This window comes from Patagioenas fasciata, chromosome Z (assembly GCF_037038585.1).
Source record: "Patagioenas fasciata isolate bPatFas1 chromosome Z, bPatFas1.hap1, whole genome shotgun sequence".
Classification (NCBI taxonomy): Eukaryota; Metazoa; Chordata; class Aves; order Columbiformes; family Columbidae; genus Patagioenas; species Patagioenas fasciata.
In genome coordinates, this window is record NC_092560.1 from 68,496,808 (window position 1) to 68,513,317 (window position 16,510).

Here is a 16,510-nt window from a genome sequence, read left to right on the forward strand (position 1 = left end):
TAGGTATTAGGATGAGTCATGGAGAGAAACAGTTGCAAAAACGGACGATAAATCAGTCAGGAAATACTGTTTTGAAGTCAATTTAGAACTGGATATGAAGCCAGTGTAGAACATGCAGCAACAATGATCCTATTTGTCTCTTACCTAAGTGGATATTGAGTGTGTGTTTTAAACTACTTAGAGTTTCCATATGAACTTTGGAGTTTGTTCCATATTCAAGATATTTTGCTAAAATAGCATGAGGAGTAAGGAATAGCTTATTTGGGAGAACATGAGAATGACTGTACTTCCACAGAAGAAGAATCCATCTAGCCAGGCATCCCTTTGTTACAGCAATACCTGGTAGCACATGTCTAGGAAAGTAACTAGGAAAGTAACTTCCAAATTCTCAGCAGTTTGTGGCTGATGAAATTCCTGAGACAGATGTGATGTCTTTTCTTGAAAGACCTATGAGGTATTTTTTTCATTTTTAACTTCTCCAGTGGCCTTCTGAAGCCATACAAGCTTTTAGCATCAATTGTATACATCCAAAGCGGTTTCTTAGGGGAAAGGTATCCGAACAGATGGACGAGAACTCCAGTTACAGTCCTGCAGGAGTTGTTCATCCCTTTCCTTCTGCCACATCTATACCTTATGCAATCAGGGGTTTCTAGTTTGTTCACCCCCTTCACCTTGTGTTGCGGTTGAGACGGACAAATGACATAGACCAAGTTCTTCTAGGATGAAAGTAGTAGATGCCATTTATTGCCGCAAATGCATTTTCATACAGTTTTACCCATTAATGTGTCTCTTCACTATTGGTTACAAGTTACAGCAGTAACATCTCATTGGCTATTTTTGCTACTATCAATGTTACTCTTTTACTCCCTTCTCTCTCACGAGTACACCTTAACATCTCCCATCTTTCTCACGGGTAGGCCTTCATGTCTTCAAGGCTAACTTCTGTTCCCATGCCCTCCGTCAGGGAATCCACGGGCCCACTATAGTCCCCCACAATCTTGTTATTTGAGTGGTTAGCTTAATATTTCATTAATACAGACTCCATTATCGTCTTTCATTATTATGCAACTCACACCTCTTTAACAAATTGTTGGTATTTGAAGTCCTAGAAAATATTTCAGACTGTACGGAAGTAGTTATCTATAACTTTGAAAAATGGTATCACTTACGTGTAAAGTGCCAGTGACACATCAGCTCTGCTCTGCCTAACTAGAAAGGAAACCAACTTGAGTAATCAGAACAGAAACCATACTTTTCCCTCCTTCAGCACTTTCTTGATAACTCAGTCAAGAAAATAAGCGGAAAGGGTCTTTTGAACGTGAATTCCTGAGGGAGAAGGACGTAGTAATGTTTCAACAATGTGAAAATGAGAAGTCAAAATGAGTGGGATGAAGCTTGTTTCACATCTCACGTTTTTTCATTTACGTATCAGAAAAGCCATCAAAACAAGATGGTGTTGTTTTTTTTTTACCTTTTTTTAACTTTGTGTACTATGTTTAAATGCTGATATCACACATGAGTTTTTATAGGATATATGTTAGGTAGCCCCCTTGTCTCAAGGAGGTTATTGTATAATGAAGCTGGCACAACATGAATGTCTTCAACTCAGCTACAGAAAGTAAATATAAAGCAAGTACCAGAAGAATTTGACTGTAACCTGGGAAATGCACACATTTCTCTCTCTGTTATTCTAAAAGACAGTCTACTTCTACAATTTCCTTGCTACTTTGTTGCTGATACTTAGGACTGAAAAGAAGTCTCATATGCTGGTATTAAACTGATATGGACAGTAAGTAGCCCGTGATATGAAGAAGATACTTAACGTACTTAATCTTTGATCCCACTGTATATCCAAACTGTGCTCTAATACAGTGTAGATGAGATACCTTTTATTCTAAGGTCACCAATGGTTAAAAGCTACTGAAAGCTCTGTCCCGTGAGTATCCCTGACAGGAATTCCTGTTTACAGTAAGAGTAGAAGGAATTGTTGAGACTGATTTTTTTTTTTTTTTTTTTTTTAAATAACCAGCCACTACTTACATTCTGAGATCTCAGTGCTCAGCATTGTTGTATGAGAAATATTGGTACCTAGTATTTGTTTGCCTACATTTCATATTCAAGACAATAAAGCTCTTTATTTATTTGATTTTAACCCAAGGGTGCTGGACCACAAACAGCCCTACTGGAAGCTAGCTGGGCCACAGAACACTTTACAATTTTCAAACCATGCGCTGTTTTTCCAAGTGCTTCATTTAGTTTAACCTTCCACCTTTGAAAATCTTCACAGAGACATGCACTAGTTTATTCCTTAGTAGAACAAAAAGGGTCTTCTATGTGCAGCAGAAGGTTGTTCACAGTCCAGGTTTACATCAATCCCTAATTAATGAAACAGAAGGGAGAAAATGTTATTGTATTCTGGTGACAGTAAAGTTCTTCCATAAGGTGTTGGACATGTGCTTCTGTTTCTTCCCTCAAATTCCTGGTTTTTAATTAGAAAATACAATATCTCAGTTCAACAACTACTATTTGAAATAAATTTAACCTCATTAAAATACAGAAAAATTATGCTTAAAGGCATTGCCATGAATGACTTTTCTGAGTTCATTACAATAGGTTTGAATAAGAACAGCTGTACAGCAGTACTAAAAGTAACTTCAAGGAATCATTAATTCTGTTTACTTCAGGAGTCTGGATTTTATTCTAAGTGTGGAAGCTTGGTCAGAGAGAGTTGAAGAGTTACATGCACTATCTCTAATTCATGTAGATATTCCTGAGTTACTGTAGTCACAGTTCAACTTTTTCTGTAAGGATCTTGTTTGTTGTTCTCACCAAACACGATAAATTCAATACATTTCCAAGTCACTTCAACTACTTTAATAAATTTAAAATCATTTTGTTAGGGCTTTTTCCTTCTGCCTGAGAAGCTTGCTGTTTTGTGTGACATTAAAGATCAGTGTGACTGCCTACAAATCTAGGGGAAAAAATGCTTCTAAACAACGAGTATGAGTATTGTCCTGACACTGAAATAACAGTTTTCTGCTTCAGTTATACCATACTGCTTTGGAAAACAGTGTATTCTGAGTAATAATGATGGCATTGATAGTGACTCTTTCTGGTGGTCGGTTAATTAGTTGGAACTATATTTTTAAATTCTTTGGTTCTGGAAGCTTTGCATGTCTAGTGATATTTATCTAGTAGTATCAGAGGCTGTTCTTAACAAAATCTTTCTAAATCATGGGCTTGTAGTGTGGTATAATTTCTGCCTAGAAATAACTTTTCATTGTAGTAATTTGTAAGACTCAAGCAAGAATTAACATACGTTTGTTACATGCTCTGAACATGTGATGTGTTGTGTAAACACTTAGCAGCACTATGCAAGCACTTGCATAACACACTTATATTGTGAAAATATTTTTTCAAATGGATTAATAAATGTTGTGGGGAAGATGGTTCTGTTTCTGTTTCTTTCTTACTAATAATTCCTTTTAATTACTTGTTTTCCAGATAATGGAGGACAAACTTTGGCAGGTGGGAATAACTGGCCACTGAGAGGAAGAAAATGGACACTCTGGGAAGGAGGAGTGAGAGGAGTAGGCTTTGTTGCAAGTCCTCTACTGAAACAAAAAGGTGTAGAAAGTCACGAACTCATCCATATCTCTGACTGGTTGCCAACACTAGTGCACCTTGCTGGAGGACATACCAATGGCACAAAGCCTTTGGATGGCTTTGATGTTTGGAAAGCTATCAGGTAACTTGCATGTCAAATCACCGAGTCAGCATTCTGGTATGAGAAGAATTTAATCAGCCCAGAGAACAGAGCTGGAACTGCAGGAGGATTATTACTTGGTCATTTCCCTAAATAAAGGGAAGGTACAAGTGCAGGTAACGTTACTGTCTATGAGAGAATTATCCAGGTTGCAAATTAATCCTGGTCCCAGATGCAAAACCTCCATAACAGCTTTAACTGGGTATGTTGAATTTGTTCGTTTGGACACAACAACGTACAAATATGGTATACCTTTTCAAGAATGCTCCGTGATGCAGAAGTGCGTTAATTGATTTTACACAGCGTGGAGTACAAGTGAGTAGATTTTATGGACCCAGCCCTGTTCTCTACAGGCCCAGCTGGGTGTCACTGCAGGGTGCATCTGGAGTTGGACATATGGGAAATCTATGCAGACATTAAACTCACTGAGCATGGTTTCCACTTTGGTGGTTTGTTACCTCAGTGCAGCACCTGTCAGGCTGGCTCCAAGTGGAACCATTTGAATAGGTTCACATGATGCTGTCCAGTATCTCAAAAAGCCTACGAGGTTCAGTACAAAAGAAGACCTGACTTGGTTCCTAACAAGTCGTGACATTGTGTGTGATTTGAGCAAGGTGCAGCACTCGGGACCACAGTGTAGACGTGCTTAGATGGCTGGAAAAAAAGGCAGCTTAGGTCCAGTTGGGTTGACACAGGCTGAACTAATGACTTTTACTGGGCTCTTTCTGACTCTGTGCACCTCTCGTGCTGTCTGAATTAGCTGGGATATCCCAAACCGCATTAGTTCACATAATGGAGGGTCTTTTGTGCATTGAAAGAAAAATGAGTTAAATCCCATACATTTTTCCTCTGGAAAAGAACAATTTTAACGGTATCACAAATACTGGATACTAGGGACTCTGTGCACGTCTGAATATATGCTTATTACTGCTCCGTTGGGCTCAGCAAAATGGAACACAATGTAAAAGAATAAATGAAATCAGCCTTAAGTGATAAAGGTGATATTTTTTCCCCTGGAACAAACTATCAAAAGAAACTGGTTTTGCCTCTTTGTGATATCTTCAATCGAGACTTATATTCAATCACGCCTTCATCTGGCAAGGCTTTTCTTTTATTCTGATATTATTTTATTCTACTAAAGTGGATTGCAAAGTCCTTAAAACCCAAGTTCCTGCAGAATTTTGAACTTCTGCGATCAAGGCTTAGTTTTGCAAAATTTGCATGGTGACATTGGTTTAACTTCCTTTTTTTTCCCTCTTGTGTGCTGCATGGAATGTGTCCATTGATGGGGCCAAATCCTGTTGTCTGTTTTCTTAGAAGTAATATTAATGTCTTTGAATACAGTTTTGCTTTGCAAAAGACTAATTTAGGATGGGGAGTTTAGTACTGCTAAAGCAGAATAAAAGGACTAGCAATTCTGTTTCCTACATGCTTTTTATCTGAGAATTAGTGTTTTGTTTCTTTTGATAGTCTTTGTTCTATTTTTATAGCAGTCAGACAATATTATATTATGTGTTTTATAACCTTTTGTCCCTTTCTCGGGGTTCCCACCCCAGCTTGTATGTAGCAATTTCTAATTTTCTGCCATTTTCTACATAGCTCGTTATGATAAATGCTGATTTTTGTGTGTCTTAGCATCCTAGACAGTGAATTACAAGAGTAACTTCCTAAACAGGTATGAGCAGGAATGTTTGGGTCAGGAATTGAAATAAGAAATTGAGAGCTGGAGAGGGCAGAGTTGAACCCATCTACTCATGTTAGCGCTATGTAGACCTTGGAGTAAAAAAAAACAAACAAAAACCAAGCAAACAAAAAACCTCAACAAACCCCAAAGCCCCTGTATCTTGAGTTCAGGGTTTTTTTGTTTGTATCTTTAGTAGGATTACCTGGTTTGAAGCTGCTAAGCTTGATTTATTTCTCACTGCTGCTTGTGTTTCTGAGGTGCTATCGGGTAGTTTTCTGTACTAGCTGGAGTTTGCAGAGGCCTTGTGGCCTCATGCCCAGGTGTACTGTATGTCTGTCTTCCAAGTGGAAGAAGATAAGGATATGTGTAATTGAGGCTGAAGACCATTAAGTACCAGGAAAAAATGGAGACTTCTGTCCAGCCAGAGATAGTAAAATGTTTTACATGCCAATGTTACTGTGGCGAAACTTTGCACCAGCAAGATCCTGGGGTACTCCTAAACCATAGACTTTTCTTCCAACTGCCAGCAGCATTCCTACTTAATTCAGGTTCTGTGTCAACCAGGTATTCTTTGTCATGGACTGATCTCAGATCAGGTTACTCCAGCGGTAAAATTATGCATGGGGAAGGATGGGTACAGCTGTGCATCCCCTGCATGCTCCTAGCACTTGAATCTCATATCCTTGCAGAGCGACTGAATACAACATTTACTGGCACTGATTGGTAATAATTGACCATCAATGTTTTCAAGTCTTGCCAACCAGAGGGCCTGTCTGGAGTGGGGCAGGGGGGCAAAAGTCAGTTTTGTGAATTCTTAGGCTGCTCTTTGGCTGACCTTGCTGCTGAAATGTCAAATTTCACATGATTTTTCCATGTAATCAGGAGAAATGAGTGTAGTAAATTTGATGATCATAACTCAAAAGGTCACTTGAATATTGGATAGCAAACAATGAAGGCACAGTGCCCTTTTGGTGGTATCTGATGGAAAGTTCAAATATGTTGCTCATAATGAGTGCAATTAAATTTTGAAGAGAGTCTACCTCATTTGAAAAAAACAAATTAGTAGCCAATCCCCATGTCGCATCTGTATCTTTTTCAGCACAGTTTAGTGAAAGTAGCTGCATATGCTTCTTGTATTTTTTTTTTTTTTGGGGGGACACGCTTTAAACCTACAGTTTCATATGTGTGTAATCAGAAGGAAAAAGATCGTAAGTTTGGAACCTTGATTTAGATATTCAGAAGGATGTATGACACAATGCAGATAGATACTCTCAAAAATCACAAAAATATTGGTTCCATTCCAGTATCTGTCTGATCTCTATAAATGGTCACTTTTCAAAGGGTGTGTTCTTACTATGATATTTATATAACAAGTATAAATAATATAATTCTGAAAATAACTACAGATAAACATATTTTAATATAGATAATGATATAAATAATATAGAAATTAGATATAAATTTTGATAGTCTAAACTAAAATTAACTTTCTGTCATAATTTTAGGATGATTGGTAATCCATACTAGGACTTACATTAACACGACACTGATTAAGTCCTTGTAATAGATAGAGGTGTCGAAAACCATGCATGTATACAAATATTTGGTTTATGCCTCCTTTACTTAATTATGACTTGAAGAACTGGAAGGAGTACGTGTTTCTTGTGGACAAACCTATGTTCCTCTGCATTCTTCACTTAGCTGGTTATACTTGTAAGTTTCACACAATGCATGAAACTGAGGAAATACAATGTTCTTGTTCTCATTGTTTGAACTTATTTTCTTGGGTAAAAATTTGTATGCTACTTAAAAGCAAGGACTTCGACCTCAAAAGTTTGTCTTCTCTTTCTAAATCAATCTGCAGGCCTAGTAGTGTAGGAAATACTGTTGCAACACGGTATCGGTGAGGAATGGGATTCTTCTTAGAACAGAACTGGAATAAAGCAGGATTTACTTGCACTCTCGCAGTCCAACACTCTCAGTCACCAAAAGGTGTGTGTCTAAGAAGTCTACCCAGCAACCAGGCACCAGGGCAGGGGTTTCCACCCATCCATCTTGCAGCCAGGCACCACGATTTCTGTGACCAGATGTTAGGCTCAGGATCTGTTGCAATGGTGCGAAGGTCTAGGGACACCAGCTGTGAGGTTCTTCTAACATCTTTTGTGTTCTTCTTAGGTTGGTAACCACACACACATTCTGGTTATGCCTTTTGGTACCCTTTGGTGCTGCTTCTCTGTCCTGTCCCACCTCTGTGTTTCACTAGGTGCCATCATTGGTTTGTCTCCAGGTATCCCTGTCCTGTGAAACTGGCCTGTGTGTTGGTGTCTTACTGACCTGCTAATGTGGGCGTTGGTAACACAAGCTATTGTGAGAGCCCTCTCCCTGCTGTGTGCTCATGCTGCTGTCTCCCCTGATCTTCCCTGTCTTTCCCTGCTCTTGACTGTTCAGCTGCTTTTTTCTACAGGAAAAGATACTGACCCACCAAAAAAGTTTTGTGTGCAAAATTTTCTGCAGCTTATCTTTAGACTGGTAGTTCCTAAACTTTATTTTTTTTCAAGTACCTTTGGAATTAGATTTAACTTTCTCATTAATGTCTCTAACTTCTTTTTGGAAATAACTTAGGGTAGTATCACTGCACCAACCCGTTTTTGGATATCCAGCAGACCATTCCAACCTCAGGCATAAACCTTTTCTATAAATCAGGGTGGACTGCACTTTTCTGGTACCTTAGGTTACTATGAGTAGCACTATGATACAGATGGAACCTCTAAAACCATGTACATATTAGAAAGTACATCTGAAAATACACTAATATATTTTTCAAAAATATTAATTAAGAATACTGAGAACAAATAGTGGAAAACAATACTAAAATGCAACTAGTCACAGAATCTAAACCGTACTGCCTGTTTGCAAGCAAGAATCTCAAAAGGCTTTGGTGTTTCTAAGAAACATCTGTTCTCCAGATGCTTGCTACTCTATTGAAATCGAGACACTAGGCAAAATAATTTTCCTTATGCAGAAATTTGCCCCAGTTGATACATTGTTTTGATATATTTTGTTGTTTTCAGTACTGAATGTCTAGTGTGTCTGTGCTCAGAAAGAAGTTTTATTTTGCATTAACAGGAAAATGGAGAACCAAATGTTAGAGCACATGAAGCAGTTTGATAGCACTGAGAGATTCAGGATAAAATGCAGTCAAAATAATATTTCTTCAAAACTTGTTAGCAAGCATAGGCTTTCAAGTTTTACTCATACATTTTTGAGGGCAATTGTCAGCTTTATATTTTTGTAGTGTTGGAAACATCCAAATTGATTGGATGAAGTAAATCAAGCAAGATCAACTTGACTTCTTGTGTACCAAATGGTTACATTCATTTTAGAAATTAAACACCTGTTTGAAAAAAATGTTTATTGTAGTGTGTCGAGGGTTAAGATTGCGGGGTGACAATCGAACCCTGGCAGATGTATTGTTAACCTCCTCTCCCCCCCACTTCCCCCTTTTGCCCCTCCCTCTCCCCCCTTCCCACTCAGGACAGGCGATCGGGAGGGAAAGAAGGACAGAGAGAAGAGAGTTGGAAAAAATTAAAGATGTTTTACTAATGCTACTAATAAGAATAGAGAAAATAATACAAAATATACAAAACCAATCTTGAAAGTCTCAGCAACTGCAGAGCCAGCACCCAAAGTCTTGGATTGGACTCTGTAGCCAACCGGAGCTGGATTGAGTCTCTCACTAGGCCTCAGTTCGCAGGGACGACCAGCAAGGTCCTCTCCTAATGTCGGCCATGAGCAGAAGGGAAAAGGAAAAAGCAAAAGGGACGAGATCCTCGTGATCTCCCACTTTTATATGAAGTATTCATGTGAATGGCATGTTATACACCATTGGTCAGTCTCTCAGTCACCAGTTTCTCGTTGCCCCTCTTTCGAGATGTCCATCCGTATTTATCAATAAGTTTGCATTCTGTTGCTAGGTTTACCAAAACATGTGTTGGGTTCTCCAGGAAAATGCAGCTGATAGGGAGGCTTTAGCTGACAGGCAAAATTCACTAAAAGAGAAACTTGTTTTTTAACAAAACCAGGACATTGTGGTATAAATTAGTGCTGAAGAAAGACTGATCTAAACCTGACAGTAATGCTTATTTCCAGGATATCTGAAATACAATTATTTTAGGAAAGCATGTACAGATGTGACCCAGAGAAATACAATATATGACAAGGTTATAAAGGTTCAGCTTTTACTGAATGACACTGAGGATATTTTTGTGCAAGATAAACGTATTCACCCTGAAAAAAACCTTGGATTCCTTCCCAAGGACACCTTCTGCCTATTTAAGAGCAACAACAACAGAAGTGAAAGATAACATGTAGATGTTTGTTCACATTCAGTAAGGGGTAACAGATCTTTCTGTATATTTTTAAAACTTTGCAAAGCAGAAGATATTATCCACATAAAGTAGCTGATTGTCTTGCCAACTCTGAAGTTTGTCTGTATGTTTCCATCAAGATGTTCTTACATAGTGGATTTTTTTGGAAAACAATACCTTTTAACTGCTTAATTAAATAGTCAACCCGACATGGTAGAATAATAATCAGACAAAAGAAGTTCCTTCTTTTTAAGGAAAGGAACATTGTATTAGAATACTGAAGTCTAAAAATAAATATTCTAAAATTAGAGTATTATAAGATAGGGTTACACTGGAAGCTACTAAAATACAAAAGCAGGATTCCCTAGAGAATTGCATTGCTTTCTTATTCTAGCTCTGTTGGCTACAATGTATTCCTGGTGTAAAATACCCTTGGTAGGACATCTGCCAAGGTGGATCTGTTTTTGAGGTCTGTCTTTTGAGGGGACTAAGTTCAGCATGGAGGTCCATAAGTAGGAAGGAGGGTAGGGAAGGGAAACTCTGCCACAATTGCAAATTCTCTACTTTTTGTCCCCAAGACATTGGTTTTACCTTCCTCATGTGCTTTCCTGTCACCCAGCTTCTTTCATCAATGTACAATGCCATCTTCTTTTCTCTGGCTGTTGTTTTGTGAGTAATATATGCTGGTTATAAACCTTCATGTTGTGTGCAGCAGCGTTACTGGAATAGCACCCAAACCGAACAAGCAGTTCAGTATCAGTTAACAGTGCTACAGAGCTTAATGCACTAATGCCATAAGCTTCAGGGAGTATGTCTCATTATTATATATAAATCACATTTCCCAGTTAATAATACCAATATTCTATCACAGAAAAAAAGAATGAGTTCAACAAAAATTACAACAGTGGCATGCAAAACTTTAAAGCAGGTGTAATATTTATATTTTCTGTTCTACCTGATGTGTGATAATGTTCATAGCCGTGTTTAGTGTACAGTATCTATCCTCCGGATTAAAAGCCATAAAGAAAATTACCTTTAATGATATGATAGTAATACTAGTCTGTTTGAACAGCATGAATATCCTCAGTTCTGACTTTCTACCTAACGTGGTACTGTATGAATATTGGATATATAAATAGGAGAAACACATAGGAGTAAGTTATTTCTTCCTTCTGTATTTGACCATGGTGGAAGATACTAGATTACTTAGCATGATTCTGGTATTTGGTTTTCTTTAAAAGGATACTGGAAAATGTAGATATAGCTCAGAAACAGCAAAATATCTTCCCAAGAAGTTACATGCTATAAATTTGCATCCTAATTTAATTTGTGCTAGCTGGTTCATTTTACTGTTACGTATGAACACATGGTAAAAGACACACTTGAACACAGCTATAAATGGAGCATTTAGAGACAGTAAGAGTCCATTAAATCTAATACAAAATTAGGTTAAATAAGGCCAGGCGCTCCTTAGTTAAGAGTGTGGCTACTATAGATAGTGGCATGTATAGGAAAACCAGGTGATCAGACCCAGTCAGCAAGGGTTTATGAAAGATAGGTTCTGACTGAAACAACCTGATCTCTTTCTATGGCAAGGTGACCCAACTAGTAGATGAGGGAGAGGCTGCGGATGCTGTATACCTGGGCTTCAGTAAAGCCTTTGACACCGTATCCCACAGCATTCTCCTGGAGAAGCTCGCAGCTCATGGCCTGGATGGCTGTACTCTTTGCTGGCTGAAGAACTGGCTGGATGGCCAAGCCCAAAATGTTGTGGTGAGTGGAGCCAAATCCAGTTGTTAGTTGATCACGAGTGGTGTTCCCCGGGGCTCAGTGTTGGGGCCAGTTCTGTTTAATCTCTTTATCAGTGATCTGGAGGAGGGGATTGAGTGCACCCTCAGTAAGTTTGCAGATGACACCAAGTTGAGTGGGAGTGTTGATCTGCTGGAGGGTGGGAAGACCATACAGAGGGATTTGAACTGGCTGAATCATTGGGCTGAGGCCAGTGGTATGAGGTTCAACAAGGCCAAGGGTCAAGTCCTGCACTTGGGTCACAACAACCCCAGGCAGCGCTACAGGCTGGGGTAAGAGTGGCTGGAAAGCCACCAGGCAGAAAAGGATCTGGGGCTGTTGATTGACAGCTGGCTGAACATGAGCGAGCAATGTGCCCAGGTGGTCAAAAACACCAAGAGCATCCTGGCTTGTATCAGGAATAGTCTGGCCAGCAAGACTAGAGAAGTGATTGTGCCACTGTACTGGGTACTGGTGAGGCTGCACCTTCAATGCAGTGTTCAGTTTTGGGCCCTTCACTACAAGAAAGACATTGAGGTGTTGAAGAGAATGCAGAGAAGGGCAACGAAGCTGGTGAAGGGCCTGGAGCACAAATCTGATGAGGAGCAGTTGAGGAAACTGGGGCTGTTCAGCCTGGAGAAAAGGAGACTGAGGTGAGACCTTATCGCTGTCTACAACTACCTGAAAGGAGGTTGTAGCATGGAGTTAATTGATAGAATGAGATGAAATGGCCTCAAGTTGCACCAGGGGAGGCTTAGATTGAATATTAGGAAAAACTTCTTCATGGAAAGGGTTGTCAGGCGTTTGAACAGACCATCCCTGCAGGTATGCAAAAGACAATGTATATGAGGTTCTTAGGGACATGGTTTAGTGGTGGACTTCGCAGTGTTAGGTTAATGGTTGGACATGATGATCTTAAAGGTTTTTCTGAACCTCAACAATTCTGTGGTTCTATGATTCTGTGATATTGAGGTGCGGAGGGGGAATTTAATCTTTCACATACATTTTGGGAAAACCTTTTTTTGGCAGTTTTTATACACTGAATTAATAACACTGCGGGTTCATTATTGTAGTTCCTCTATTTTAATTGAAAGGCTGTATTATCTGAATATATTTCCTCTTTTATCTGATCCTCTTTGTTGGTTTTGTACTTATTCAAAATGCATAGCATCCAGAAATTGTTTTAGAAATGGATAGAACAATAGTAATTTTAATTACTTGTTATTGAAAATTGTAAATTACAGGTCAATATTGTTTAATTATATATTTTATATATTAAGATAACAACCATTTTTGAGGTTTCCACTTAGTTTTGTATTACCTGAGGTTTTTTTTTCATAATGACAATTGTTCTAGGTGTCCTGGTTGAAATTTTGAGATTTACAAGGAAACTTCTTAACAAAAATAAAACAATGTAAGTGATTTGCAAGTTTCTAAAAATGTGTTTAGGTTCACTCTCAAACAATAAAATATTGTTGTGTTATGAGGTAGCCCATGTTCTTTCTAATTATGTCTTCCTACTTATGCTGCCCTTTATAAGGAGTAAATTTCTTTTACTTAGTGTTTTTAGGGTGGGTGTTTACTTAACACAGAGAATTTATGGGTAAGTTTGGAGGCTCATTCAATACCATCCCTATGTAGTCCATGGCTAGAAAAAGAGGGATGATTTTCCTTTTTTAGCAAAATAAGGTTTAGGGTGTCTAAATAAACCTTGTGACCTCAATTGCAGATTGAAGGTAGGTTTTTTGAGGAGTAGGCAATGCCTCTCATGTTTTGTGAGGCACCCAAACAGAATGTTTTCAACATTTTAGATAATAAGTCTTGTTCAGATATGCAGAGAGCGTGGCAAGTGTCATGCTAGCTTACACTGCAAGATGTGATTTTTGAAGTTGATTATTTTAAGACCCTACTTCTGTAGGGCAAATTCTGTACTCTAGACTTGTTAGTAATCTCAGTAAACACCAGTGAAATCAGGGAAATCTGTTAGAGGCAATAGGTGTTGCTAGTGGGCTAGAAAACAGCATTCAGATTAAATTTGATAGCAATTAGTTTATGGGTATGAGCTCATTCTGTAAGAGGATGACAAAAAGCCTTAAAATAGAACGTGCAGAATCCTGATAAGCTGTAGAAGGAAATTAACGTTTCCTTTTGAAATCTGTCCTAGTGAAGGAAGACCTTCCCCCAGAGTGGAACTGCTGCATAACATAGACCCCATGTTTGTGGATGACTCCCCATGTGAGTATGCTACTGATTGTTCAAGACTTACTACGTATACAGTTTATATTCTGAATACTCCTTGTTTTCCTTAAGTGAAGTATTTCCTGCTGGGGGAAACAAAATAGGGCAGGATACCTTCTGCTTTTCAGTAAATTTATTTAAAATGCAGACATCATCCCCCGGGTGCTGTAAGTACTTACCAAGTCACGACCAACACACACTTCCTATTTCAAGAGCTCTGAAGCACTCCTGAGAAAGAAAAAGGTACTTTGGGATGTGGAAATGTTGAGGACGAGCCAAAAAACCCTTCCAAACCCAGCCTTTATTGCGCCAGGTTGGCAGGTAGCTCCCAATGAACTGCTTGCCGTAGTGATTCTTGATACATCTATATAATATGACCTTGCAAATGGGAAACTTGAGTTTGTGAGAAGCTGAGAAGTTCCAACCTTTGCAATTGCTTTTATTCCATAATCACATGGGTTGGATCTTTAATGCCATAATCACATGAATTGGAGCTTAAGTTTGCTAATTCTATAGCTCTTTAAGCACCGTCTGGTTTATGATTCAACATAATTAGTTTGCTAAGCAGTACAAACTTTTCAAGCAGAGATGTTTTTTCATGCAGAACATTGGAACAGGTCCTTTCCAGTGTTTTTATAGATTTCTGTATTTCATTAAATTAAGAAGTAAATTCAGGCAGAGGAAAAATAGTCCAGTGGGGACAGTGATCTGTTGTTGGCAAGAAGGCAGATACATGTTGTGCTGTAATAACTGGATGGAAATGAGTAAGGTGGCCTTCTGCGATGCACAACTGGTTCTGTGATGCTTTTGTCAGACGTTGTACCTGTCTGGTGGTGGCTGGACAGCACTGCCTGCAGATTAATTCCTACACAGTGATGTAATTAAGGTGTAGCTACTCCAGTTTCCCTTCAGAGGATGCTCAGTGAGTCGTAGCATTCCTGTACAGCGTTGTGCCCTGATGTGGTATTCCCGGGCATACTTCAGAGACCATCTTTTTGTTGTGGGAACTGTCAGCAGAGGTGTTTGAGTAGAAAAATACCTGACGTAAATTGAAGGGGGATGGGCAGAGAAGGTTTTCAGGAGCTCAGGAAATACCTCTGCAGATTGTTTCCATTACACCATACTGTGATGATACTTCACTGTTCGCTACATATAGTGTGTCCTTACATTTTGTGTGTGTTCTTAGGACAAGTGTGCAGTTAGCAGGCCAAGTAGGCAGAAGTTTGTTGCGGGGTGTAATTTAGGGTTCTGTCTACTGCAGAACAATGTTTAGATTTCTTAAAGGGAAGTGCAACTTAAAAGAGTTCAGTGACGGGTCTACTGTATTATTTACTGCATGGGTGAAATATGCCATGCCGGATGCTGCTTACCTTCTCTCTAGGAGCCTGTACCTGTTCACAAAGCAAACTTTCAGGCGAGGCCTGTACCCATCATGTTGGAAACTTTCAGGATTCTTCTCTCGGTGATAACTGTTTGCTCTGGAGTCTGTATTTTAAAGCTCTGAAGGCAAACTTTCAGGCAAGGCCTTTACATGTTCGCAGAAGCAGACTTTCAGGCATTCCCTCCCTGATAACCATTCACTCTGGAGTCTATGTTTAGAGCTCCAGTAGCAAACTTTCAGGCAAAGCCTGATAGCCATATGCAGAGCAGACTTTCAGGAAACAAAATTCTCAGAAAAAAGATATTTAATGGAGTAGAATAGCAGGAGGGCTATCTCAGCTCAGTACCTGCGCAGAGGTCTGCCTGAGCATAGGGAACCATAGACTTGTATATCTTTACAAACCATTTGTACCATGATTCAGTCCAATAGCAATGTTTCACTTCAGGGACTTCTTGCTTCTCATTGGATCTTTTTATCTGGTTCCACATAAGCCTTTGTTTTGTTCAGCTGTAGACATTGTTTATTGTACATAGCATTGCAGGTACTGTTTTGTCTAAATAAATATTTTCTTCCCAGCAAAGTGTGGAACAGGCCTGGTTTTGCAGATGTCTGTAATGTCTCCGCGTTAGCCTTGGATCGTTGTTTTTCCCAGTCAGTTCCGTTTCTCCCAGTGAAGTGCAAACTGGACCTTATCTTGTGAGTGTTCAGTGTAGTTTGTAGTTGCTTTTGGTAAATATGAGCAGAACTTTACAACTTAAAATTTTAGCAAATCCAGCTTACCAAGTAACATGAGGCAAGGAGGGTACTAAAAATAATACAACCTTATATCTCTAAATAATTCATTATATTTAGTGTGCATCTAGTTAAGCTAAATGATTAAATTTAAATTTAAATTGGGCTCATCCACTGATCTGTGAGTGGTAAAACCATTGCCATACAACCCACTTATTTAGCAGGGAGAGCTCAAAGTGGACTCATCCAGGCTGTCATACTTATAGCATAAAGTGGTTGACTCGTAGACAAATTGCATACAGTAGGAAAAGTATGCACGAGACTCCCTGTGCCCACAAGTTACTGGCATTCAGTGTGCCATTCTGCTTCCAGGAGTGGAAGGAATTCTTTGCCTGGCTATGGCTCAGTCCTTTACCTCCTCTGGAACCTGGACCAAACTGCTGCTGGTTTGGCAGGGCGGGGTCATCAAGTGCAGCTGCCACAAAGTTGTAGTAACCGGAACTTTTATACTGCATGAGATATGACTTTTAAGCATCACAAACAAGGGGTATCTG

General features: G+C 39.1%; 1 protein-coding gene across 1 annotated transcript in view; it reads left to right on the plus strand.

Annotated features, from left to right (window-relative positions):
- The window catches only part of ARSB (arylsulfatase B), a 71,010-nt gene that overhangs the window by 29,127 nt on the left and 25,373 nt on the right, over nt 1-16,510 (plus strand). The window contains exons 5-6 of the mRNA XM_065860600.2: nt 3,505-3,748; nt 13,770-13,840. Of these exons, the coding sequence (XP_065716672.1) occupies nt 3,505-3,748; nt 13,770-13,840 (315 nt within the window). The remainder of the gene's footprint in view (nt 1-3,504; nt 3,749-13,769; nt 13,841-16,510) is intronic.